Consider the following 24,225-nt stretch of genomic DNA (forward strand, 5'->3'; position numbering starts at 1 on the left):
GCACAGTAGTGTTTTTGTTGCCATAATAACACTGGTCCTGTTCCTATCTTTTGTTGTTCAGTTTCTCTCAGAGGATTGGTGTGTTGCATGTCTCTGCTCTAAGCCCCTGAGCAGGACACTGAGTGTGTTTGGCATCTGCTGGCCAGATCCAATCGCTCCCAATCAGCAGCAGGAGGAAAAGGTGTGGATGTGGATGGAATGAGGACAGGAAACGGCTGTGTGCCGTCACTCCACTGCAGGACCGAATTTGACTGACGTATTCCTTAGCCCTCCAGAAAGTGTCAGGGTGACCGCCTCGACCCTCAGGTGATTCTGTCTTTCTCTCGGTTTTGCTGTTCCCTCGCTACTTCCTTTCCCTTTTTCCACTTTTATCCCTTCCAAGCCAAAACAAGCAACATCTATCTCAGTCAGTTGAGCAAAAACATGCTTTTACCAGCATTTCATGAAATAGTATTGGTAACATCCTGTGTCCTTATGTGGCAGTAGACACTAGAAACGACAAGGTAATTGAATGCTGATAGCTTTATTTGCAGCAAGTAGAATAAAAGGGGGAGTGTAAGGCACACAAACGTTAAGAGACCATGTTGAATGTTAGTAGTGAGGCATATTTAAACCCTCTGTGGCTAAGGGTCATTCATGGTCTTCTTGTCCAGGGCAAAGGGCGAAGGTCAGTGCCCAGACATGGGCTTTGGTCAGTGCAAAGCTCAGAGGGGCGTGGAGGTTTAGGGGCGAGAGGAGGTCACTTGGGAACGCATGCTGCTCATTCTTCGTCGGAGTCGTCGGCTGCACCGGTGATGGTGTAGGTTTGTTCCTGGTGGTCCATCTCCAGCACCTGATCCTCATTTTTAACCGTTCTGTAGGGAAGGACAGAAAATCTCAAAAAGGGCTCAAGTATCCAAAAGAAGTTCTTTGGACCTCTAAGTAGCCGTATGCTGGCTTTAAAGCCAGTTTAAGTAATTATTTCCTAAACACGGGCATGTCTGATATATTTTCTGAGTTTCAGTGCTGCGATACAAAGAATGTATGTTTGAAAGAAAAAGAAGAGATACCTGGTGGTACCTTTACCTAATGAGTACCGTCCTCCTCTCCGTCAGCTCCACAGCCTGCTCTGCATAGGGCTCATTGTTGCCTTCATATCCATCGGATCCATATCCCATCCCTGCATCACCCATTCCTCCACCAATCTTCCCCATTCCGCCGATGCCTGACAGTGCAACACCTCCATTTCTATCTATGCCTCTGCCAGTCCCATCACCCATCCCTCCACCAACACTGCCATTTTCTACACTAAACCCAATGCCAGTGCCACTCATGCCACCGGAACCTGTAGTGCCAACCCCTGCACCCATTCCAACACCACCTTCACCTTTGCCTCCGGTGCCGAATCCCATATTTCCACTACCACCCATACCTCCAACACCAGTGCCAACACCTCCAGCCCTAGTGCCCAAACCTCCACCCCCAGTACCCACACCTCCAGCACCAGTGCCCAAACCTCCAGCACCACTGCCCACACCTCCAGCACCAGGGCCCGAACCTCCAGCCCCAGTACCCAATCCCCCAACACCAGTACCAGCACCAACGCTTCCAGCACCAAGCCCGTTAGCACCAGTTCCAACACCACTCATTCCTCCAGCACCCACTCCTCCCCTGCCTCCACCAGTACCGACACCCCCAGCACTAGCTCCTACACCTACTACCCCAGCTCCCAATCCATGAGCGCCACCCATGTCTACCCCTCCTGCCCTACCAGCAGGACCATTCTTGTCATCCGGACCTCCAGCACCAGTTCTTCCACCCATTCCTCCAGCCCCACTGCCCGGAGCCATGCCCATACCTCCTGCACCTATGCCCCCACCCATTCCTCCTCCACTCCCCATGCCTCCAACACCTCCACCACTACCTCCCATCATCCCACCACCCATTCCACCAACACCACCCATGCCCCCTCCACCTCCACTGAAGCTCATCCCACCACCAATGGCGCTCATGCTACAGCTGGTAAGGGACAAGGTTTGCATCATGCCAGAGAGCCGCAGATCCTCCCCTTCAATAAGTTTTCTGTAACAAAAAATGTTTTTTTGAAAAGGACCAAACTTTTGTTTACATTTATTTAAAAATATTTCATAGCACTACATCAATTTTAATGTATTGATTACTTCACCTGTATGTTGTAATCTCAATCTCCAGAGCCATCTTCATATTCAGGAGATCCTGGTACTCGCGCAAGTGCAGTGCAATTTTCCCCTTTGTGGATTTTAGCTCAAGGTGCAGGGCCTCAATCCGAGCCTATTAGGTTAACAGAGCCATAATATTACTGTTACTACTTAATTATTGTGGTGGCTTTGTGTCTGCATGAATGAAAGTAAGCGTATTTGTTCGCAATTGACTCTGGTGTGTACCTGTTTGCGGCCTCGGACTATATGAGTCAATCTTTACCTGCAGGTCTTCCAGTTCCTTCTTGTACTTTTCTTGTGCCTCTCGGATCTGGGCCTCAAGAGCTTCATTCCTGCTCCGCATGGCATCCAAGTCACGGTCTTTGCTTTGGATCTGGAGATATTTTAATTATTATAGTAATTTTATATTAATTGTCAATCAAGCCTCATTAATTCATTTTCACATTGGATACTCACGTCCTTTTTGGCACCTGCTATTTCATCTCTAATGCTTCGAACCTTATCCACGTGCCTCGAAGTCTTACTGGTCAGATCTTCAAACTTGTTTTTATACCATGAATCCATCTCCTGAAAATATGGAATGAAAAATACAAATGAATTAAATCAACAACACAGAGAACTTGACCTCAGACCAAGCTGAAGTGAAATTATTTTACCTGGAGATTTTTGGCTGCGATGTCGTCATACTGCGTTTGGATTTGTTTCAAAGCAGCTGCCAGGTCAGGTAGGGCAAATGCACTCTGAGCTGACGCGTGAGCTGAGTAGATCTGTTTCATGAGCTCCTCAATTTCCTGGAAAGGAAAAAATCGTGGGTAATCATACCAAAATGGAAGGCAAACTAGATACATACTTCTTACATGAAGATAGTATCCACCTGTTGATGGACCCGTTTTAGGAATTCAATTTCAACTTCCATCTGCTCCAGCTTCTTCTCCAAGGCAATGCGTGAGGAGGTGGCTTTGTCAACATCCTGAAGAACATACACCATGGTTTTAATGTGGGTTTGGGACTGTAAATTAATTAGATGATTAAGGAAATATTGGCTAATTAAATGTAACCTACTGGACGGAAGGTTTCAATGTCCAACTCAGCTTTCCTCCTCAGCTCCACTGCCTCCTCGTATTTGATTTTGATTGCCTCCAGTTGAGCAGCTGTGGACTCCTTAGCCGCCAAGGAAATGTCCTGAAAACCAAGAAACCAGAAGTAATATGGTCGTCTATGAGATTTGAAGGTGTGTGCAAGGATGTGTGCAAAATGTAGATCAGCCACTTTTGCATTTTGCATTTTATATCTTCATAACTGTGTGTGTGTGTGTGTTTTCAGATGAACAATCAAGCCATCTCATCTGTGCATAACACATAGCTGAAGACAGCTGTACTCCGTGACACCTTAACACGCTCAGGCACCTCTCCATTTGCCTGCCAGAAATAAGCCTGTTACCAGGTAAGGAACCTTGAAAACACCAAGTTGACGTCTTGTATCGTTGCTTGGATGGATCAGCTACAGCTCAGTGAGGTGTAAACCTGTCCCTATGCTCTGTTGAGCATCTGAAATGTAAACGGAGAAACAGAGGCGATGTGAGGCTCGGAGAATTCTGTCTCACCCGCTGAACTCTCATCTGGTCGGCGATCTTTTTCAGCTCCCTCAGTTGCTCCTCATATAAAAGGCGCAGACCAGATGGACTCTCAAAGCGGTTCTGGTAGGCCTCAATCTCCGCTTCCAGAAGCTTGTTCTGCTGCTCAAGTGAGCGAACCTGTGAGCACAAAAAAAAACTCCTCAGGGACTTTGAGTGCGTCTGAACCAGACACCACAACATGTTCCCTGTCCTTGTGCTCAAAGAAATGTGAGTAATATGCTCCCATTTTTCAACGAAAAGGCCTGACAAATAAAATAAGTAGAATGTGGTCACTTTGAAGGCTCTTTTACCTTGTCAATGTATACAGCCAGTCTGTCATTGAGGACGACCATCTCCTGTCTTTCAGTTGTGCGGGTGTTGAGGAACACTTGGTTTTCGGCTGAAGCCACATCCAGATCCATAGGCTGTTCTCCACTTGGCCCAACACAGACCATGGCTCCTGCACTCACCCTGAAAGGAAATTTTCTTTCAATGTCAAATAATAATCTAACTGTTCAGCCCTCTTACTCATAAACCCAACATCTGTTCATCTGACGGAACTTACCCTGCTCCTGCCATTCGAGTCCTGCGTGCAGCCGAGGCGGTCCTCCGTCCCACCGACTCCATGCGCATGCTGCCGGCCCCGGCTCTGCAGGAGTAGCCGGCGGAGGCATGACGGGCGTCTCTCCTGGTGGGGGATGGGCTTGACACCCTGACCTGGTAGGAGCTGCTGCTGCTGTCCTCAAAGTGACGGCGGTAGGATGAGATCCTATCCGGGCTGCGACTCATGGTGGCGGCAGCGACTGTGTTTCCTCTGGTTCTCTGATGGGAGATGAAGGAAAATACTCAAGCAGGGCCTGTGTGTGGTTTGCTGCTCTTTGCTTCACTGTTCCACCTTGTTTGCACTCCCTGATTGTCAACCCGGTCTCAGGTTTTATACTGCCCATTGCCAGCCAGGCCCCAGCTCTGTCAGAGACAGCCCAGTTCATGAGCCCGGACCTGTGGAATCTCGAACCTCTGCACCAAATCAGGCTTGACCTGCCGCTCAGATATCTGCCAGCAGCTTGTGAGGAGCAGAGCTTGGCTGGGATAGTGGCTGACGGCATCACCCATTAGTCTTTCTGGAAAACACAGAATGCGATCACCTATCAGACCCCCTTTTAGAAGCACAGTGGGTTTTGCTGGGATTACAGTACATCCACCTCCTCATTGTCCACTACAGAACTGGGCAGCAGAAAGGCAAATAAGCAGGCAAGCAGGCAGCAGCCAGTAGGTGCAGCACTGACGTGATCTGCTCTGATGGGACGAGGGACTTTAATTGAATGCTGAGCCGAAGCTGGAGGGTGACCTGATGAGGCTGCGGCTGCAGAGGAACAAAGAGCCCCAGCATGATTTGACATAAATGAGCACTTATTTGTCTGATCTGTTTTCAACATATTAAGACCATAGTAATCAGAAAAAGAGGGACAAAATGAAATTAACTGCTGCTGGGGGAAATAAGGAGGCAGAAGAAAAGGGGGGGGGGGGGGGGGTAGTCTGGAGTTCATGGTTGACATGGCACAGTGATATGAGGGGAGAAAACAGTGCAGGGGCGATTCTTTATTGACACCTTCAGGGTCACTTTGTCAGGGGTCAGTAAACATGCACTGTCCATAATATTTACTGTAAACATGAAATACCAGCAACATTAACCCCATAGAAAACCCAACACACAGGTGACAAACACACACACGTACATTATAACCTTCCCAAAAAAACAATGATTTTTGTTTTCAGCACATTTACAAAATGCTTTTTAATATACTGTTCCTGTGACAACCTGTCTTGATGGATTAAGCTAGCACCTATTCCTTTCCATTGAGCTCAGATCTTGCAGCAGCGTGGGACTTTTTGGGGGGAGGTGAAGTCAGTCCCATGAACGATCATGGGACCAGCTCATTTCATGTGGCAACCAAATAGCATCACTCATCGTTGTGGTATTTTCTATTACAGTAGGCCTATTTATGAAACCTTACTTCAAATGCTGACACAACCCCAACTTCCACGTCTTCATTTTTTCATTCAGCTAAAAATTGCTAAGGGGAACACAAATAACACGATTTAGTCTCACAGACCTTACATTACATTCCTTCTTTAACAGTTCATTTTAATTGTGTTCACTCATTTGGGGGTTCCCGTTGCCAGCTTGAAGAATACTGTTCATAATATGAACACAAATGTTATTAACACCTCCGGGCCAGATTATATACTCATGCATTTGTTAAGTCACTTTGTGGTCAGTTTCCCATTCAGTGACAATGATTCAGTATCAACAAGCTGCTTCTAAGTTTTGAGGCACTTGGATGACTTAAAAACCCTAATCAAACTAGTCACAAGAATGCCATGTGTATGTTGTTTTGGACTTTCAACTAAAGCTGTAAAAGGTTATGTAATTAGAGAACAAGGTCCACGGCAGCAGCTGACATACTAAGGCATTCTTCTCCGTTGAAAACGAAACAAATTCATTATCATTGACGACGAACGAAGCTGTTAATGTTCCCTGTAGGGTTGGTGGCAAATTCATACTGAGACACAGTGGGTATTAGACACGACCCTTCAATGCCGTAGATCATCTTATTCCCAGCATCTGTCACCTCAGCAAGCCACCCTGTGCATACCACAAGTGTTTCAAATAAATGTCGTTTTCAATAGACCTGACGGACATTGTTCATAAGTTGTAAAACAAATAACAAAACACAAACTAGACACCACTGTTAATTAAAACTATAATTTTATTTATTGAATGATGTTGGCAACAACTGCAGATGCATCTATGAGCATCAACTTGACGCTTTGGCAAAGGACCACTTCATTATAACTCAAAATCATACACATAAAGTAGTCATTTGCATAAATTATGTGGGGGAAAAACACTCCTCATTGTCTATCGACAATTATATTATTGTTTAGAATAATCACAGGTTATATATTTGTCTCTTTAGAAGTTGTAAAGGGTTTATAAATAGTTCTATGATGAGATGAAATTACAAGTAACATTGCAGTAGTTTTGACATTTTTTTCTAGCGGCAGACGTGTGACTTGACGATGGATGCTGAGCCCTCTGGTTTCAGTCTTTGGGATTCACAGAAGAGGAAAACAACAGAAGAGTGAATGAACATTTTAAAAACCCTTTTCAAGATTCCTTGTTACGCACTCTCACAAGCCAGTCTGATCTTGGTTAAGAGATTTTTTCTTTTTTGTTATCCCTGCATCAGTTATTCTGTTCATTTTTCGCCCAGTCTTGCCATCCTCCCAGGTAATGCTGAACACTGAAACGGAGGGAAAAAGAAATAAAGTTAATTAAATGTTGCATAAACAGGCGTGTCAAAAAAGACTGTTTTGGACTTTACTGGTATTAAGTAACACTCTGCATTTCATTATTTCATTGTTAGCTTCTTGAGCTAAGTAGCTTGTTTTTTTCTACTTTTCAGTCAGATAATAATAATAATAATAATGGATTTTATTTATATAGCACACTTTAAAATACAAAGAAATCTCAAGGTGCTGATAGTGGTGATGTGGTATGTGGAGGCCCTCAAAAGAACACTGCATGATGGGTTGACGTTATGCAACAACAGGTCAATAATCTCAAGCTGGTGAAATTGTATACATCCTCATAATGCAATTTAACAGATTTAACATCCAGCCATAAAACCATAGCGGTACTCTAACCTTGGCTCAGACTGGAAAAAACACATTCAACAACAATAACAATAAATCTTATTCAACACTTCCTATACATAACTAGTTCAATAATTTGTGGACTTGACAATGAGGTGAGAACCAATGATTTTGACAGATATGCCCCAAGGAGACTTGTCTCACTCTTTGTATCCCAACGAGGTGGCTGTGTCGAGGGCTGTCTTGCTCCTGACCCCTGCCAGACAGCTGAACACAATGTTGTCTGTCTGCTGGGGCATTTCACTGCCATACTTTTCATTGAACTCCTCCGGACCCAGCTGGAGGGCCGTGTTCACCTGTCCCACTGTGAAGTCAAAAAGCTCAGTTATGGCCAGTAGCACTAGAAATCTGTGCTATTATGTAAAACAAAACGTTAATGAGTCTGGTGTGAACTGGAAAGCGTTGTAAGTAGTGTCAAAGCATTGTACTTAGATACACTGATAAGGATTATCTAAAGAATGTTAACCATGAAGAGAGTTGTGCAGCTTTTCTGCAGGGGTCATTCATGTATAAACAACACAACATTTTTTACTGGGAATGTAATTTTTAAGCATCTTTTCCCACAATTAAAATGCTGCAATTATAAACTTAGACACAGCTAAAAAAAAAAACCCCCCTCAGGGTAATTTGTATGACAGTACATTCCCAAATGAGTTCATGTTCCGCACATAACATTCACTATTCGGACACTACATTTGAATATTGGTCTAACAACTGGGCATGACGGGACATCCCTGCCAAGCTTACATGTATTTTATGAAAACCAACACTCACGGGGAACATTGATTGACCCGGGGATGAAGCCGTACTCCCTGAGCTCCCAGGGCTCCCTGACGTCTATAACCACAGCTTTCCGGCCGGCCAGGAGCTGCTTCATCTGCTCATAACTCACATCCGTGCTCGGTGGCGCAGAACCGAACCTGCGGAGCTGCGAGCCTGTATCTGAAGGCGATACAACAGACAGTATATCATAGACTACATGTGGACAATATCAAACACACGATAGTGTCACCAGCCACCCGGCTGACATTCACGCTGACATTGCACACGCATTGGTAGCCCGTGCTGCACATTAAGACAATGCTAATGTTAAATGTAAAGCTCACTTTTGCAACCGTGGTGAGTGCTGACAAGGCTGGACGCAGAAGTTCGTCCTGGGACGGAAGCTCCAGGCAGGACGGTACTGTTCCACAACAGCCGCGGAGCGACCCCTGCTAGCCCCCAGCACCTTCTGAGAGCCATGTGATTAGTCACACCCTATGTTACACTCTATACTAGCACTTCTTCAACATAAACCCGTAAGTACACAGTAACCTGCGACAACTAACGTTACTAGAATAATTGCCCCACTGCAAAAAAAATGACCTGCGCATGCGCAGCAGTATGGATCCCCAGAAGGACAAACTACTCCCTCCTTTCACTTCTTAGCGAGTGCAAACGAAGGTCATTAACTTAATATTTTAAAGGTTAACCCATTGTCAATTGCAAATAAGCGCTATGTGTCCAATGTAGCTGTAAACTAATGCACAAAGAAATATCAAAGAAATAATAAGTGATGCATTTATGGTCACGTGAAAGACGGAAAAATGTCTTTCATACGTCTGTTGGTGTTCACAGCTGACCAGTAATGTAGCAGGAACTCTCATAAAACATCCATACCCCATGCCGTTTTAAAAGGCATCGGGCTACTACTTCAGCTCTCCTGACAACTAAATAAATCAATTACCCTACATCAAATACACAATAAGGCTTGTTGCAACATCACATCACATTATTGAATTAAATTCATATTTTCACCCTCATGCCAGATGTTTGGTCTCTATAAATACAACATCACAACAAACCTATCTATGTAGTTCCACGTGTGTTAGAAAACGTTGAAAAGCACTTTCACAAAACCTGTAACGCTTTGCCTTTTTTGTGAGATTTCCCATTGTACGTGAACGCAGCATTGGGCCAACCTGAGCTACCGTAGTGCGTCACATGTTGACTAGTTTGCTAGTTGATGCTACCGAAAGCTCGAAACAATTTTGCAAATCAAAGGCAAAAACGAACAATTATTAAGATAATTGTGCTGTTATTGTCGGTACACTGTACTTGCCTTTGAAATGCCTTAGTATCTCCGTGGATTGTTTGATAAACACACATGTGCATGTTTTATTTATCCTGACAAGCTAATGTAGCTAGCCTGTTTGCTAGCCAGGAAGAGTTGACATATCACTGTTGGCTTCAGGTTAGCTAACACAGTCAACATAGGAGCTTAAATAAAGAGGTGAGTTCATACTGCTTTTTCGCCCAGAGGAAAAGTTGTTCATTCGTTCTTTAAATATATTTGACAGACGACATACATGCCTCTTATGCTTACCTAAATTGGACTGTCGGGGCAAAGGCTTCCTAACCTAACGTGTTATTGCACATTACCGAACATTTATCCTTCATATAGTATCACCTTTCATTTAGCTGGCTATATTTATTCTCTGTGATATACTAAGCAGATGGTAAGTATACTGACAGATACACATTATCTGTTGTTTTGGCTCAGTGCTCCCCTGCATTTGTTAAAAAATGGTTACTTTAATGTAACTGGGGAGAAGTGACTTTCAGCTGTGAAGATGATTAATGGTGGTCAAATGTATACAGGGCGTGTTTCAGACATGACCCCCAATTTAAGGACAATCCAGCAGGATAACAATCCTAATCCTACGAGCTACAATGGATTTATATGATCCAAACAGTGCAATATTCTTGAGAGGCAAAGTAATTCACCTGATCTTAGTCAACCTGAGCAGTGTTTCCCCTAAAGATAAGATTCAAGGTGCAAAGCCCCCAAAACGAGCAAGAAATGAACATGACAGCATGACAGACCTGATATCCCAGTGAAGAAAAATATAGGCTGACGTCTTTAGGATGTATACCTAAGTCAGTCATTAGTTGGAGATGATTTGCAAATAGATTTTAAAAAGATGACTTCATTGGAATTCAGGTTGATTTGGTGCTTTTCTTAAAGTGAGGACTAAATATTAAACCAGCTCAGAGTTCATCTGGCGAAAATGTGAATATCCTCAAAATATTGTTTAAAGATGGCTCACATATTCATTTTAGATCCACTGACTATAGTATGTTTTTGGAAAGATACTCACGGACTACACTGTAGCTGGTTTTCAAAGTATTGTGTGCTACAAAAAGTAAAATTATCATGGCAGTTAGAGATGAGTGCAAGCTTTGCAACATTTATGTATCTTTGTTATAACAACGTTATGTTGAGGTAGTTCAACTTTGTAGAATGACTCCTATGTTTGTCCTCCTCATCTTCCCATTCAAGAGCTCCAGATGCGGCTAAAGGACCCCTTCTCTTTGAAAGCCGGCGATATGACAAAGCGGACTAATAAACCGAGAAAACCTCGAGATGAGGAGTCATCAGACGAAGTCAGTGGTGAGTCACTGAAGCAGTACAGGGCACCAGACTGTTAAAGTTGGGGCTCTGAGTTTTGATTTGAATGCAAGCACAGTGGATAGTGAGGGGGATTACCTCTTTAGTTATTCTCCCACAAGGGTACTTATAAGGGTACTTATTTATGACTAAACATTGTACTTTTTGTAAAAATGTTCATCAAGTTATTTACAGATTACATGCATCCACTGCCTTTGACTGTTTCAAGTGTTGAAAAAACGGAAACTGTTTTAACTAAACAGTCAGTCATTTTTGTCTATTTTGTTACTAGTGAAATATTCATATAAGGGAATTCAATTTATCTTACAATGGATAATAAACAGCGGGTAAAATAAGTATATATAGTAGTCACTATTTTTCTCAGTAAATATATTTCTAAAGGTGCTATTGACATAAAATTGTCACCAGATGTCGGTAACAACCCAAGTAATCCATACATACAAATAAAACCAAACAAATAAGTTCATTAGAAAGCAATCCTGCCCCTTGTCAGTGCAAATTAATATCAGCTGGTTCAGTCCCAACTGATGGCCTATAAAAAGGTGTCTCATTACCAAGGTGTCACACAAGAAACATCTCATGATGGGTAAAAGCAAAGAACTCTCTCAAGACCTTCACAACCTTATTGTTGCAAAACATACTGATGGCATTGGTTACAGAAGGATTTCTAAACTTCTGAATGTTCCAGTGAGCACTGTTGGGGCCATAATCCGGAAGTGGAAAGAACATCATTTCACCATAAACCGGCCACGACCAGGTGCTCCTCGCAAGATTTCTGACAGAGGAGTGAAAAGAATTATCAGAAGAGTTGTCCAAGAGCCAAGGATCACTTGTGGAGAGCTTCAGAAAGACCTGTAATTAGCAGGTACAATTGTTTCAAAGAAAACAATAAGTAATGCACTCAGTGGCCGTGGCCTGTATGCACGCTCACCACGCAAGACTCCATTGCTGAAGAAAAAGCATGTTGAAGCTTGTTTAAAGTTTGCTGCACAACATTTAGACAAGCCTGTGAAATACTGGGAGAATATAGTCTGGTCAGATGTTTGGAGGTCAAATGGCACTGCACATCACCCCAAAAACACAATACCAACAGTGAACTTTGGAGGTGGGAACATCATGGTGTGGGGCTGTTTTTCAGCATACGGCACTGGCAAACTTCATATAATTGAAGGAAGGATGAATGGAAAAATGTACCGAGACATTCTTGATAAAAATCTGCCACCATCTACCAGGATGATGAAGATGAAACGAGGGTGGACATTTCAGTAAGACAATGATCCCAAACACACAGCCAAGGAAACTCTCAATTGGTTTCAGAGAAAGAAAATAAGAATGGCCCAGCCAATCACCTGACTTGAATCCAATAAAAAATCTATGGAAAGAACTAAAGATCAGAGTTCATAGAAGAGGCCCACGGAACCTTCAAGATTTGAAGACTGTTTGTGTTGAAGAATGGGCCAAAATCACACCTGAGCAACGCATGCGACTAGTTTCTCCATACAGGAGGCGTCTTGAAGCTGTCATTACCAACAAAGGCTTTTGTACGAAGTATTAAATAAATTTCAATAAGCGTGTTCAATACTTTTTCCCTGTGTCATTCCATTCTATTACACACAACTTAATTTCTGAACTTATTTGTTTTGTTTTCTTTGTATGTATGGATTACTTGGGTTGTTACCGACATCTGGTGAAAATTTCATGTCAATGGCACCTTTAGAAATATATTTACTGAGAAAAATGGTGACGTGTTCAATACTTATTTTACCCGCTGTGTATATATATATACATCTTTTTTTGTGGGGGTGTCCCACCATAGGTAATTTTCAGTAGGTGCTGTGCACATCGTCTCCCATTCCAAAAAAATTACTAGGAATCCTAAATTAGTCCCAAAAAGTGATTAGAAGGTAGATTGGTCATTAACGCATATTTTGTTTTCAATCAGGGTTGACTTGCCAACATGTGAGTAAAGCAGTGGACCTGAGCTCGGTGAAGAAATCAGTGCTCTCCAGCGTGTGGTTGGTCTGCTCTGACTGCTTAAAGGAGAGGACCATGATCGATGAGCCTGCAGCATCCCATGACATCCTGGTGTGCTTAAAGTGTGGCTTCCAGGTAAGAATTGTTTTAATTGTTTAACAGTGCAAACACACTGGGGCTGAGCAACAGACTTGATATTATATTTGTGTTGTTCTTCAAAATGCTAGTACACAGAGGGCATTATCACCAATAACCTAGACAAACAACACACTTAACATCATGGTCATTTGGATTCTTTTATGTCAAATTTTTTTATATGCATATGTTTAAAGAAAGCAGGTAGATTCATTTGAGTGTCAGCCACCAAAACATTTAGTGAATTTAACCACTATAAACATTACAATAAATTGTTGACTAGTGAATTATTGCACCAGAAATAAAGAGCCAAGCGCCTGTGTTATCTTCAAGTTTCTTTAATCAGAAGAATTAAACCTATACTTTCTACATTGAAATTATTCTTTTTCCAACATCGCGTCTTTAATGTTTTTTTTTTCCAAAAATAATTGACGAATCAAAACTATAGTTGACACAAAATTGTTGTTCTAATTAGACAAATGCCTTTGTAAATCAATTCAGGAAATGAATGCATACACATATACGTAAACAGTTTATTGTATATTGCCAAAAGGCTTAAAGGTATTTTTTTATATATCATATAGACAAATATGCAAATTTGGCTTTATTGAGGTGGAAGTGAGCCACGGTCTTTAAACATGGGCATGTGCGTTGTGAATGCATGTTGTGCTTGTTCACAAAGACTCTTAACTAAGCACATTTATATTAACTATTTTACAGGGCTGTAACCAGTCGGGGATCCAGCATGCTGTCAAACACCACCAAGCTTTCCATCCAGAGTCCCACTGCATCACCATCAGCTTGAGCACGTGGAAGGCCTGGTGAGAAATCTCTGCATTTATTGTAAACCGTGATGAAAAGCCAAGAGCGCTCGCCACTCCAATGTGTGTCAACTTGCCGTGACACATGTCAAGATGTTGCCAGTGTGTGGGTGCACATAGAAATCAATAGGCGTGGGCGTCTTGAGTGATGCATGTCACAAGCTATAGGTGTGTGTTGGCATGTTGACTAAATCTCTGCCTGATCTTTTCTACCACAGTTTATAGGGAAGTTTCAGTTTTCATTATTATATTTGATAGTGTGTATAAATGGTTCACCATTTCAGCCAAGTAATTCAATTATCAAATTATGTTTCATTTTATTGTTTCAGTTTCTTGACTGTTTTTAAATTCCTCGGTAACTTAAAGCTGTTCTGTGTCTGCCTACGACCCTGTCTCATTGTAACAGGTGTTTTGAATGTAATGAGGAGCTCTCCACGCACTGCAACAAGAAGGCTTTGGCTCAGACCCTGGACTTTTTACAAAAGCACTCTGTCAAGGCAACATCAGGTAAGGTGTTTGACGACATCTTGGGGATCTATCCCCCTACTGATGGGGGAAAAAAAGCTTTTATAAGACACGTGCAGTTTCAGCGTGGCTGAGGTCAGTTCATTTGGAGTTTTTTTAGAAACATGCCTTTTATTAAGCAACCTCGACAGTTATAGTAGAAAATTATTGGCTTTTGACATAGACAACCTATAATTATAATCATATAATAATGGTATAGAATTCTTTGAAATAATCAGCACAGGTGAACCTCAAACAAGGTTTCACGTGCCTAATGGCTTAGTGTCTGCTGCACACCAATGCACAGGACGCTAACAGCACAATACCACCATGACTGTATATCAGACTGTTGAACAAAATGACCTCTAATACAGATTAATTGATTTACCTGGTCACATAGGTTCAAATGTGTTATTGTTTTTACCTACTTACCAGGAATTGACTGCAGTCCACCTACTCCCCCTGGTGGCGGTGGTCATCTGAATCCCTGTGTCCCTGTGTAGAGACAGCCTACATGTGCATTTTTAGAACGTACTGCAGTGTGACTGCTGAGGCCACTCTGTGTCAGGTGCATTATTTCTTATGGCTGCAGCTACTTCACCTGTGATGTACTTAGCTGCTTAGGGCTTGAAGAGCCTTTTTCATGCTTTCTAATGGTCATATAGTTAGAATGCATCCTTCACATTGAAGTAACGGTCATATATATAAACATATATATATATATATGTGTAATGCATATATTTTTTCAATCAAATAATGTGAAGAATTTGAGCAGCAGGTTGCGTTCATACTGATATTTGACAGCCTGACTGCCTACTTTCAGTCTTATGTCCTCTCACCTCACTCAGGCCACCTGAGCCCTCCTTGCCCAGTCAGTCAAACCCCCCCCCCCACGCACACACACACACACACACACACACACACACACACACACACACACACACACACACACACACACTCAAACAACCTTCTGTCCCTTACTCCCGTCTCCCTGTACCTCTCCCATTTTGTGAGAGAGCCATATTGACTAGGCTGTAGCTGATCAGGGTGGTGGGCAAAAACACTATAGGTGTCACTGACCACCTCAGCTTAGCCCAGTGGCCAGGGCTGACCCCCTGTGCCCCCCCCCCCCCCCCAACGTCAGACCCTCAGCTACAGCTTCAGAGTTGCGGGATTGGTGCTGCGTCAATCCCCCCTACAACATTGCATGACTGCACACATTAGCAGAATTAAGCGCTCGAGCGATGCTTCCCGGCTGGGTTCCCTGAAGAACAAGAGCAGCTGCGCAGGGGGTTCAGCCACTGCCCCGTCGTTCTTTGTCTCTCCATCGCGATCCGTTTCTGTCCCTGCGCTCCCTCCATCGAGCCGCTGTGTGTCTCACCACCTCTGGGCCTGTGTGCTGCACTAGTGGGAGCCAGGGTCCTCAACAAGTCAGAGCGACTGGATCCTAACAGCTGGAGCGCACAAACTCTCAGTGGACACACTCACAGATACACAAACGCAGAATGTTGAAATTAACAAACACTATTTTCTTTATTTCTGTATCACATGTTTGTTAGCCACTACAAATGGTTTCATTTCTCGGTTAGCATCATAATTAGTTGAACTCTTGTGGGTTCTTTGCAAAAGAGAGCGCAAGCTCTACCAGGAACAGAACCTGAATAATGTTTTATTTGCCAAGTACATTACATACCTGAGGAATCTTCTGGGGTTTTTTTTGTTGTAAAATGTGTTTTACAGGGACTGTATAGTTTGTGTTTCTTGGCTACACCCAATCACAATAGTTTTAGGGACAGACAGAACCTCAAACAGTACAATAAATGAAAATAAGTATTTATACATTAGATATATTGTACAGTTGGTTGACAAATGTACACATTTCTAGTTTCCAATTTCCATCTCAATCCCACTTCTCTTAACAAACATATTCTTTCAAGTTTATCTTCCCCGTCACTATTCATTTATTTTCAGCGCTGTTCTTTCATTGATGCTGTTTCTCCTTCACAATACGTGCATATGCACCAGTTCTTTGAACCCGATAAACAGAGAAGACTGCGGATGAGCAATTTGTGTGTGTTTTATAATGTCCGTATATTTGTGGAGCTGCCCTTTTGTGGACACGGTGCCATCCAGGGGTCCACGTTGGTGGGAAAGGCTCTGCTGAGCTGGACAGTGGGCAGCTACAGCTTTCCCCTTTGCCTCTTTAAATTACCTGTCACCTTTCCTGCCACTCAATTGTTCCACACCGGTCGGCCAAATGGTTATAGAAGCAGGCAGCCATTGTTGCAGCAAAATAGGTGGTTGTTGTATGTTGAGGAGCTTGTGAAATTGCATTTCAGCATGAAGGCCATGTTTTCAGTGGAAGCTGCTGTTGTGAGGTTTTTCCTATAGACCCCAAGCACAAAAGAGCCACAGCAAGGATTTTTTTTTTCACAATCTATAATAATTTGGTACGACAACAGCTCAGGGTAGAAAGAAAGTCGATTAACTGTGCTCTCTCACCATCAAGGCTTTCAGCTCAAGTACCAGAGTCCCAGTAAAAAGCGAATTGACCTCAGGGAGCTAGACTCCAGCTTGTAACACAGCTGGGGAGTCTTTGTGGAGCAAATTAAAATGTTGGTTCTGAATAGGCACCAGGGCTCGGCTCTCATTGGAATCTGTCAATTCTGTCTTGTTTTATAGTAGCAATTGTCATCAATTGCTATATTACTGTGTCATTATATTACCATAATGCGTATTTTTGATATCAATTTTGCAGCTTAAAGAATCTGTTATGAAATTATTTATCTTGATGCTCAACTGTGGGTCTATTTTTTATTAATTCATTCAGATATAGTTTATAGAAAACATAATACATTTAATTTCATGGACCCCTGAGAGGTGGAAAATCAATTTGAAACAAAATCTGTATGTAATGCAAAAACATGCACATTTACCACACCATTGAGTTGGTTGGGCATATATATTTATCTATATTAAACAAAGGTCTCGGCCATCATTCAAACACATTTGTGGGATATAGATATTAAAGTAATAAAGCAAAATTTGTGAGCTGAAAAGAAAATTGATATGAAAAAATATATTTGAATTTATATATATATACACACACACATTTATATGTAAATCTACCCAAAATTGCTTAAGAAAAAAATGTGCCTCTTTCCAATCCATACAATAATTTAGATGGGACCAGACCTGGACAAACTTTCATCTTTAAACATTATAAGGCATTTTTTATGTTATATTTAAGTCCACATACTCCACTGAGCACAAGGCAGAATTGTGTAAAATCAGGTCCGTATTTTTACAACCCCGCGTTCCGAGTATGGAGTGCTATCATGGTGCTCAGGTTCAAGGTATCAAGGTTATCATATGCCTATATTAGGAATATTTACATATCTATTTATTCTGTTTATCTGCATTGCCTGTCTGACTCTGATGAGAGTCTCTACATGTTGGAAGTTTCTTCTCATAAAGAAATTTAAGAAACAGTTATTTTTTCAGATTCCTCCTGGGCTCATTTTTCTGAGATTGATATCTCCATTGACTTGTCCTCCTCTGAGAGACGTTGGCTGAAGTTGATGATACGGTGTTGTGTGATTACTGCACCTTTACTCACCTGGTTTTCTTGCCCCTGGTTGTTGATTTTTGGAAACCGTATTCTTTGGTTTACTGTCACTTCAGCTCAGCCGAGTCAGTAGCGAGCAAGATGCTTGTCCCCTGGTGGTGCTTTCATGGAGGTAATCAAGGGTGAGCCTGTCTTTATTCCCACCACCGCACATGAAAGTAGGCCAGATAGTGGGGAGCAAAAGCTGTGTGTGTGTGTGTATGTGTGTGTGTGTCTGTAAGTAACATGGCACTGGGTGCTTTTGGCCTCAGATGGTAAGGAAACAGGCTTTTCGTGCCCTGCAGTCACAACAAATTAGTGAATTAATAAGACATTTGGTGTTGCCTGGCCTTCCTCTTGACTGCCTGCTCTGCATGAAGGGAGCTGGCCTTGAACCTCCACACTGCTGCACTGTGTGCGAACATGGAGGAGGCATGAAGCCCACTGGCCATGCGATTTGACGGTCTCTCAGCCCAACTGTGAATCAGACCAGGAGGAATATGAAAAAGCCACTCAAAATGTAAAATATATTTTTACAGGCTTTTGTTTTTGGCTTTATTATATCAATAAAGTGGCTCTGAGAACTAAAGAAAAAGGTATTGACTTAGGTCCTGAGCACATAAAGATTTGAGAAAGCAACAAATGTTGGTGGAAAACAAACTTCAAAAGAATATGCTGAGTTTATGACATTGTTTCATGAGCTTGAATTGTCTTTCACAGGGTTCCGTGTTGGCCTTGTTTCAGCCTGACAAAATGTCAAAACAATGCAAACACGCGTGGCAGAACATTGTGATTTTTGAAAGATTTCAGTTCAGCTTTTTGTGTCTCTTTTCTTTTTTTCTCTCTTGTTTTTTTCGGTAAAAGTAAACAAGGCCTTTGTGGGGTCTCTTGTGTGAAAAAAGAGCAGGGAGTGCAGGAGGTGTTGGTGTACATGCGTGCATGTGGACGATCCCGAGCACCGTGACGCTTTCCTCCACCCTGGGGAAAGGCTCCACTGTGGCACTGCTGCCCATACTCGGTGGCTGAGCAAGGAGGGCCAGGTGGTGGGGCCGAGTGCGGCACAGTCAAGCGTGGACGCAGCGCATGCTGTGACATTCGCCTTCGCCGACTGCTGCAGGGAGAGGAAAAATCTGCTTTTCCATATGCTTGTGCTCGTTGCAACCCTTCCCTCCACCCACTGCCTCCCCCTCCCATCCCACTGCCTCATTCTGCCCCCCCTCACTTCTCCCTAGTCTCAACCAGATGGCTCCCTGAACATTGTTTACCTTGGGTGACGGTCCCAGATGCAGAGTGTGTCCATCGGCATCCCCATTCCGCCCAGTTAGTTTCCTCATTCCTCTGCTCCCTCTCAGCTGAAGTGCCGGTTGCAGCCCTTTACACTTAAGTTGCATTAAGTCTTTTGATTTTGATTTTTTTTCAGCGGATCGTCTTAAAAACACCACAAGTAGACGCGCACATTTTACACTCTCTTTCTCTCTCTCAATTACTTTCTCTTTTTGCTCCGTCGCTCACATATCTCTTCACACCTTCTCAGTCTCGCACCAAATACAGAAATGTTTGTTTCCCTGATCAGGGCTGCCGTCTTTCCCCATCTCCACTTGTTTTCCATGCGTTGTGCGCGCCGACATATGGGAGCTCCCTTATGGCTGCATATTGACGATGTAAAAAGGCCTCCAGATGTTGCCAGCATGGAAGGCCAGATGCTTTTAGCACCATTGGGTGGAGCACCACAAAAGCACGTTGTCCCAACAAGCTGAACCTCGCCCCCTTTTTTCAGACAAAAACACCCTCCTCATTTCTCATCAGTGTTGAATGTTTTTTAAGTTAAAGCAATGTAAATTTCAGGCAACACAGTTGGTGCAGCCAAGAAAAAAAAATACATTAATGCAGCAGACCTGAAAGAGACTATGTACTGTAATGTGTGTGTATGTTCAAGTAAGTGAGGTTCTTCTCTTTATATCTGTTAAACAGAGAAGTTGCCCTATTACCCCCATTCCTTTGAGTGGGATTTGATTGTGTATGAAATGCAAATTGCCAGGCCACGAGTGAAAAGCCCACGGTTCACATGCTGCTAATGTCCTTGGCCTTGAAGAGGAGAAGCTTGCGGGCTAGCGGCCAGCAGCGGAGTTACTACCGCTGCAGGTTGAATAGCTTTTTTCAATAAATGAGTTGCACAAGGAGCGGTTCTATGAATTGAAAATGTTCAAGGGCAAGGCCATTGTGTGTTGAGGAGAAGAATTAGAGAGTAAAGGTGCAGGTTATTAGGATGATTATGATGGTTTACGGTTCAATTGAATTTCCTTAGTTCGGACATAAACCGGTTCAGGCCAGTGACCTCGCTGCCGGCCTGCTCTCTTGACTGGCTCATACGGGTGAAGTGCTCACGGACCAAAATCTTTTTGTGTTTACCAGCATTTAGTTGATTTCTCCACAGCCTGTAGGCCCTAAGGCACTGCCATCAGTCCCTGTAAAAACTTGCCATTTTGCACTGACATGTCTTATTATCCGCTAACAACAAAAGGAACTTGTAGTATCATTTACTATGAAAGCCTTAGAATTCTTTTAGAAAATGATAGCACTTTTATCAGTCTACAGCAATCATTTTCTTATCAACATGAAAATATAGTACATATAGTAATATAGTAAAGAACCATTTTAATATTTTTTTATTCATGGGGGCTATCCAGTTGTGATGGAGCAGCTGCTGTTGTGCATTGCAAATTTCTCGTGTTAGTGTATTGAAAGATGCTCCAACATGTGAGATTTTATAGACTGCTCTTGAAATAAATTGCAATGTAATGCTGTGTTCACGCCACAAGCGACACAGCCGTATTCTGCAAGTCATTTCCAATGGAAGCCGGTGACACGTAGCTACAAACTGACGCCAGACACATCTCTGTGCGACGGCCGCGATCGGGTCTCAACTTTTTGCAGCGCTCCAATGAGAAAGTGAAGCATCGATCAATCGTGGTTTTGTTTCACTCTGTTTCGTTCAAATTAAAAAATGCTGCCAGCCAGTTCCCAGTGTTGTTTAAAGACATAACTACATAAGCAAGCGCTTCAACCGGATATGGCAGTATCCTTGGCCGTTTTGTTGCTTTTGTCGCACGTAGAGTGATTCTTTGCCTTCGCCCCTTTTCTAAAGGTGAAAAATTTACCACAACCATTATTTAAGATAATTTACTGTGTACAATATTGCTTAAAATAATCACAAGAATACTTACACAATTTTGCATTCCTAATAAATGACAGAGGTAAAATCAATCAAAAATCAATAATGTGGTATATTTTCTGCAAACATACGTGTAGATACCAGTAACATACTGTATGTTTTTTCATAGAGATCAGAGGGACCATGTATTACTCTGCTGAGTCATCCATCGTGAAGCCCACGATATCCTAAATGCGTCTAAATGCCTGGGATTTTCTGAATCCGTCAAACTTCTCCAACATCACATTGAGGGAACACGTCTCTGCCTCAATTAGCACCTTCTAACATATCTTGAATTCATTGCTTCACTCATCTCCCTCCCTTTACTCTAAATCCATCAGAACCACCTCCGCTTCCTCATTCTCTCTGAACGAAGTGTCATAGTGTTATAGTGTGTTCTTCACACACAGACATTTTCTCCCAACTGTAGATACCAATTTTACAGAGAAAGCAGTGAGAGGACTCGTAATTATTTATTGAAGACTTTAAAAGTGCAATAGTCTGTAAATGAATGTTACATTTGTGAACCCTTTAAATGATCCATATTTTGTCAAACTTGCGTGAGAGACATGTTTCTTTTACTTTTACCGCTGAAATTTGCAGTACTGTTTTAGCAGATTCACATATTTGCTTCTACATTGTATACTATGGGTGTTTTTTTTCTGACTTCATTGGACTGTTAGTCTGCTATGTGAATATGTAGGCTGACAGTGCGAATATTAGAACAAGACTCTCTATCAGCAGATACTTTAAATCAAATGGCTCAGTTGCAAAAAAAACAACCTAATGGTGACATCCATTATTTATTGCACCTAAACTGCTCAGAGATTATTTCACTTTTTCTCTCTCCTGACCCTTATGACACTTGGGTAATAATGCAAGGTTTAGGAAAAGTGTAAATATCAATTATCTGTTGAATAGTGAGAATGACCGTGGCAGCAAAGAGTTGCTGTTTGACCCAAAACAGTGGATTCAACCTTCTTTTAAACTTGCTGACAGATAATGCTTTTGGTTGCATACACATCATTCCCTTGAACTCAACAAATCCTTAACTACTAGCACGTGTTGTTAACACAGTCATTGGTATTGAGTCATCATGGTGTTTTTTTTGTTAGCTGCTGGCAGCTCACACAGCTACACTACCTATTCTAGTCTGTAGCCAGCAGACTATCTGCGTGTCACTGTCGGATTATGACCATCTGTGTCAGAGTTTCTGTTTAAGGTTAGTTTTCATTGGTGATCAGCAGTAACAGCTGGCTCTGGAGAGAGAGCCATCTCTCTCTAACCCCAGCCCCCCACCCCTTCCTCACTAACCAGCGGAAACTTCTACAGCTGTCATCTGCTTTCCCAAATGACCCAGCTTTCCTTCCAGCTGCCATCAGAGCACCGTGCTCCCAGCCCCAGTCTCGAGGCTTCCAGGCTAAGCCCAATCGTTTCTGTATCCTGCCTCAATCTCAATTCAAAGGGAGGCCGACTTCTAACCTCAATCTCAAACAAACTGCCAACTCGGCCACCATCTCAGCTCTATCTTTAAGCTAACCAGCCAGGTCTTATTATCCAAAATTCATCTAAAAATAAAAGCCAAATTAGGGTTTATTTCTAAGACAGCCCACACACCGTAGCCCCATTATGTGTTATGTGTTATTTCCAGGCTTGTATATCTCTTGAGTCATTTCACCATTAGACATTGATTTTGAGTTTCTTCTACTGTGCATCACTCACCTGTTTTGTCATTCTTTGTTCCAGGAGCATCACCCAAGATCCTCAAGCTGCAGGAGGAACCATCTGAATATACTGACTCGTCTAAAGGCAAGAGTCCAGCCGCCAACAGCACCTTGGTCCCCGTCAAAGGCATAAATAACCTCGGTAACACCTGCTTCTTCAACGCTGTCATGCAGGTTGGTTTAACTATGAGTCAGTCCAGACATGAGCATTTGTGGTGCATATGTCTCAATACTTTTAGGGAAGAAACTAATATGACATAAGGTGCAGCTCTCAAGTAATTGCTCTATCTCAAGAGATAGCCTAATGAGTCACAGGGATTTCCATTCAACATGACTGAATATGAACATGTATGCCTGTTAGTGTTTCATGCAGGATTTTGTGAGACTATGGTGGGTGAGCCAAGGAATGTAGCCAAGTACATTTAAGCTACTCAAATACTGTACTTCAGTACAAATTGAGGTACGTGGAGAGCCAGCTAGCCCACCGGTTGAGAAAACATTTTTCGGTTCATTATGAAACCGTGGCAGGACAAAATAAACGTTGGCAGGCCGTCACTGTCTTGGTAATTATTGGGAAACACTGCCTTTACAATGAGGAAACACTCCTCAAGTGTCGCTTCTGAGGAGTCTGGCCTATAGTAAACCAGATGTCAGGCTTACAATGACTGTGAATGTAAACAGGCTTGGCCTTGAGGTCATTTTGAAGTATATTCAATGCAGCAGTAAATGCAGTGCTGGCTTGTTCACCTTCCCATACATGAGTGGTACTCAGTTGGTACAGAGCAAGTTCACCATACAACACAGCTGTAGAGGCTCCACAGCCTTTCTCTGGTCGTGTCATGGTGACTGCAAACCAACGTGCCTCTTCAACATGAAGCCATTTTTTCCCCTGACATTTTGTTAATCACCCTCAGGGCCTTCCTCGTTGATTGAAATTTGAGCGAGCACGCTTTACATGGTGTTCCCTCCCTCTCCCTGTCTGTTTGTGTTGTCTCCTTGAAAATTGAAATCTTTTTGGTGAAAACACATAATTGTCAGGGAATGAGCTGTGTGTGCGTTCACAATGCCAGCTCCATTGTGCGTTTTCCATAGCAACTGTCTTCATTGCCAGGATGTGACAAAACAAATATATCTCTTGAAAGTGAAGGAAGGGATGGGTCTCTAACAAGAAAGGACAATGATGGCTTCAGGCTCCTCTCCTCACAAAGGATCTTCTCTACATTTCAAACTCACAGATAATGGATAGATTTGAAAGGCTCTTTCAGAATAATGAACTCACCAGAAGT

General features: G+C 42.6%; 3 protein-coding genes across 5 annotated transcripts in view; 1 reads left to right on the top strand and 2 right to left on the bottom strand.

Moving 5' to 3' along the window:
- Positions 1 to 760: 760 nt before the first annotated feature.
- Positions 761 to 4,581, bottom strand: zgc:172323 (uncharacterized protein LOC564165 homolog). Its single transcript, XM_054622410.1, has 12 exons — positions 4,358 to 4,581; positions 4,104 to 4,263; positions 3,781 to 3,930; positions 3,240 to 3,359; positions 3,052 to 3,147; positions 2,834 to 2,968; positions 2,634 to 2,744; positions 2,440 to 2,550; positions 2,165 to 2,289; positions 1,294 to 2,061; positions 1,066 to 1,227; positions 761 to 854 (listed from the first exon to the last, which is right to left on the bottom strand). Exons 1-12 carry the CDS (start codon positions 4,579 to 4,581, stop codon positions 761 to 763), a joined length of 2,256 nt encoding a protein of 751 aa, XP_054478385.1.
- Positions 4,582 to 6,547: 1,966 nt separating this feature from the next.
- Positions 6,548 to 8,878, bottom strand: tstd3 (thiosulfate sulfurtransferase like domain containing 3). The gene is made up of 4 exons (XM_054622467.1): positions 8,619 to 8,878; positions 8,287 to 8,454; positions 7,657 to 7,816; positions 6,548 to 7,100 (listed from the first exon to the last, which is right to left on the bottom strand). The coding sequence occupies exons 1-4, from the start codon at positions 8,752 to 8,754 to the stop codon at positions 7,043 to 7,045; spliced, it is 522 nt and encodes a 173-aa protein (XP_054478442.1). The 5' UTR covers positions 8,755 to 8,878; the 3' UTR covers positions 6,548 to 7,042.
- Positions 8,879 to 9,519: 641 nt separating this feature from the next.
- The window catches only part of usp45 (ubiquitin specific peptidase 45), a 39,042-nt gene continuing 24,336 nt past the window's right edge, over positions 9,520 to 24,225 (top strand). For all 3 annotated transcript variants that reach the window (XM_054622464.1, XM_054622465.1, XM_054622466.1), the window contains exons 1-6: positions 9,520 to 9,784; positions 10,835 to 10,945; positions 12,906 to 13,072; positions 13,793 to 13,893; positions 14,300 to 14,400; positions 22,962 to 23,113. In XM_054622464.1, coding sequence (XP_054478439.1) covers positions 10,843 to 10,945; positions 12,906 to 13,072; positions 13,793 to 13,893; positions 14,300 to 14,400; positions 22,962 to 23,113 — 624 coding nt within the window. In that variant the 5' untranslated portion in view covers positions 9,520 to 9,784; positions 10,835 to 10,842. The remainder of the gene's footprint in view (positions 9,785 to 10,834; positions 10,946 to 12,905; positions 13,073 to 13,792; positions 13,894 to 14,299; positions 14,401 to 22,961; positions 23,114 to 24,225) is intronic.

Source organism: Anoplopoma fimbria, chromosome 20 (assembly GCF_027596085.1).
Source record: "Anoplopoma fimbria isolate UVic2021 breed Golden Eagle Sablefish chromosome 20, Afim_UVic_2022, whole genome shotgun sequence".
Taxonomy (NCBI): Eukaryota; Metazoa; Chordata; class Actinopteri; order Perciformes; family Anoplopomatidae; genus Anoplopoma; species Anoplopoma fimbria.

Coding starts and splice junctions, on each gene's coding strand:
- zgc:172323 (XM_054622410.1), bottom strand. CDS start 4,581: ATGAGTCGCAGCCCGGATAGGATCTCATCCTACCGCCGTCACTTTGAG. Junction 3,360..3,780: donor ACCAGATGAGAGTTCAGCGG/GTGAGACAGAAT, acceptor CTTGGTTTTCAG/GACATTTCCTTGGCGGCTAA. Junction 2,745..2,833: donor TCGCAGCCAAAAATCTCCAG/GTAAAATAATTT, acceptor CCATATTTTCAG/GAGATGGATTCATGGTATAA.
- tstd3 (XM_054622467.1), bottom strand. CDS start 8,754: ATGGCTCTCAGAAGGTGCTGGGGGCTAGCAGGGGTCGCTCCGCGGCTG. Junction 7,817..8,286: donor CGGGTCAATCAATGTTCCCC/GTGAGTGTTGGT, acceptor TTGACTTCACAG/TGGGACAGGTGAACACGGCC. Junction 7,101..7,656: donor ACCTCGTTGGGATACAAAGA/GTGAGACAAGTC, acceptor CCTCCGTTTCAG/TGTTCAGCATTACCTGGGAG.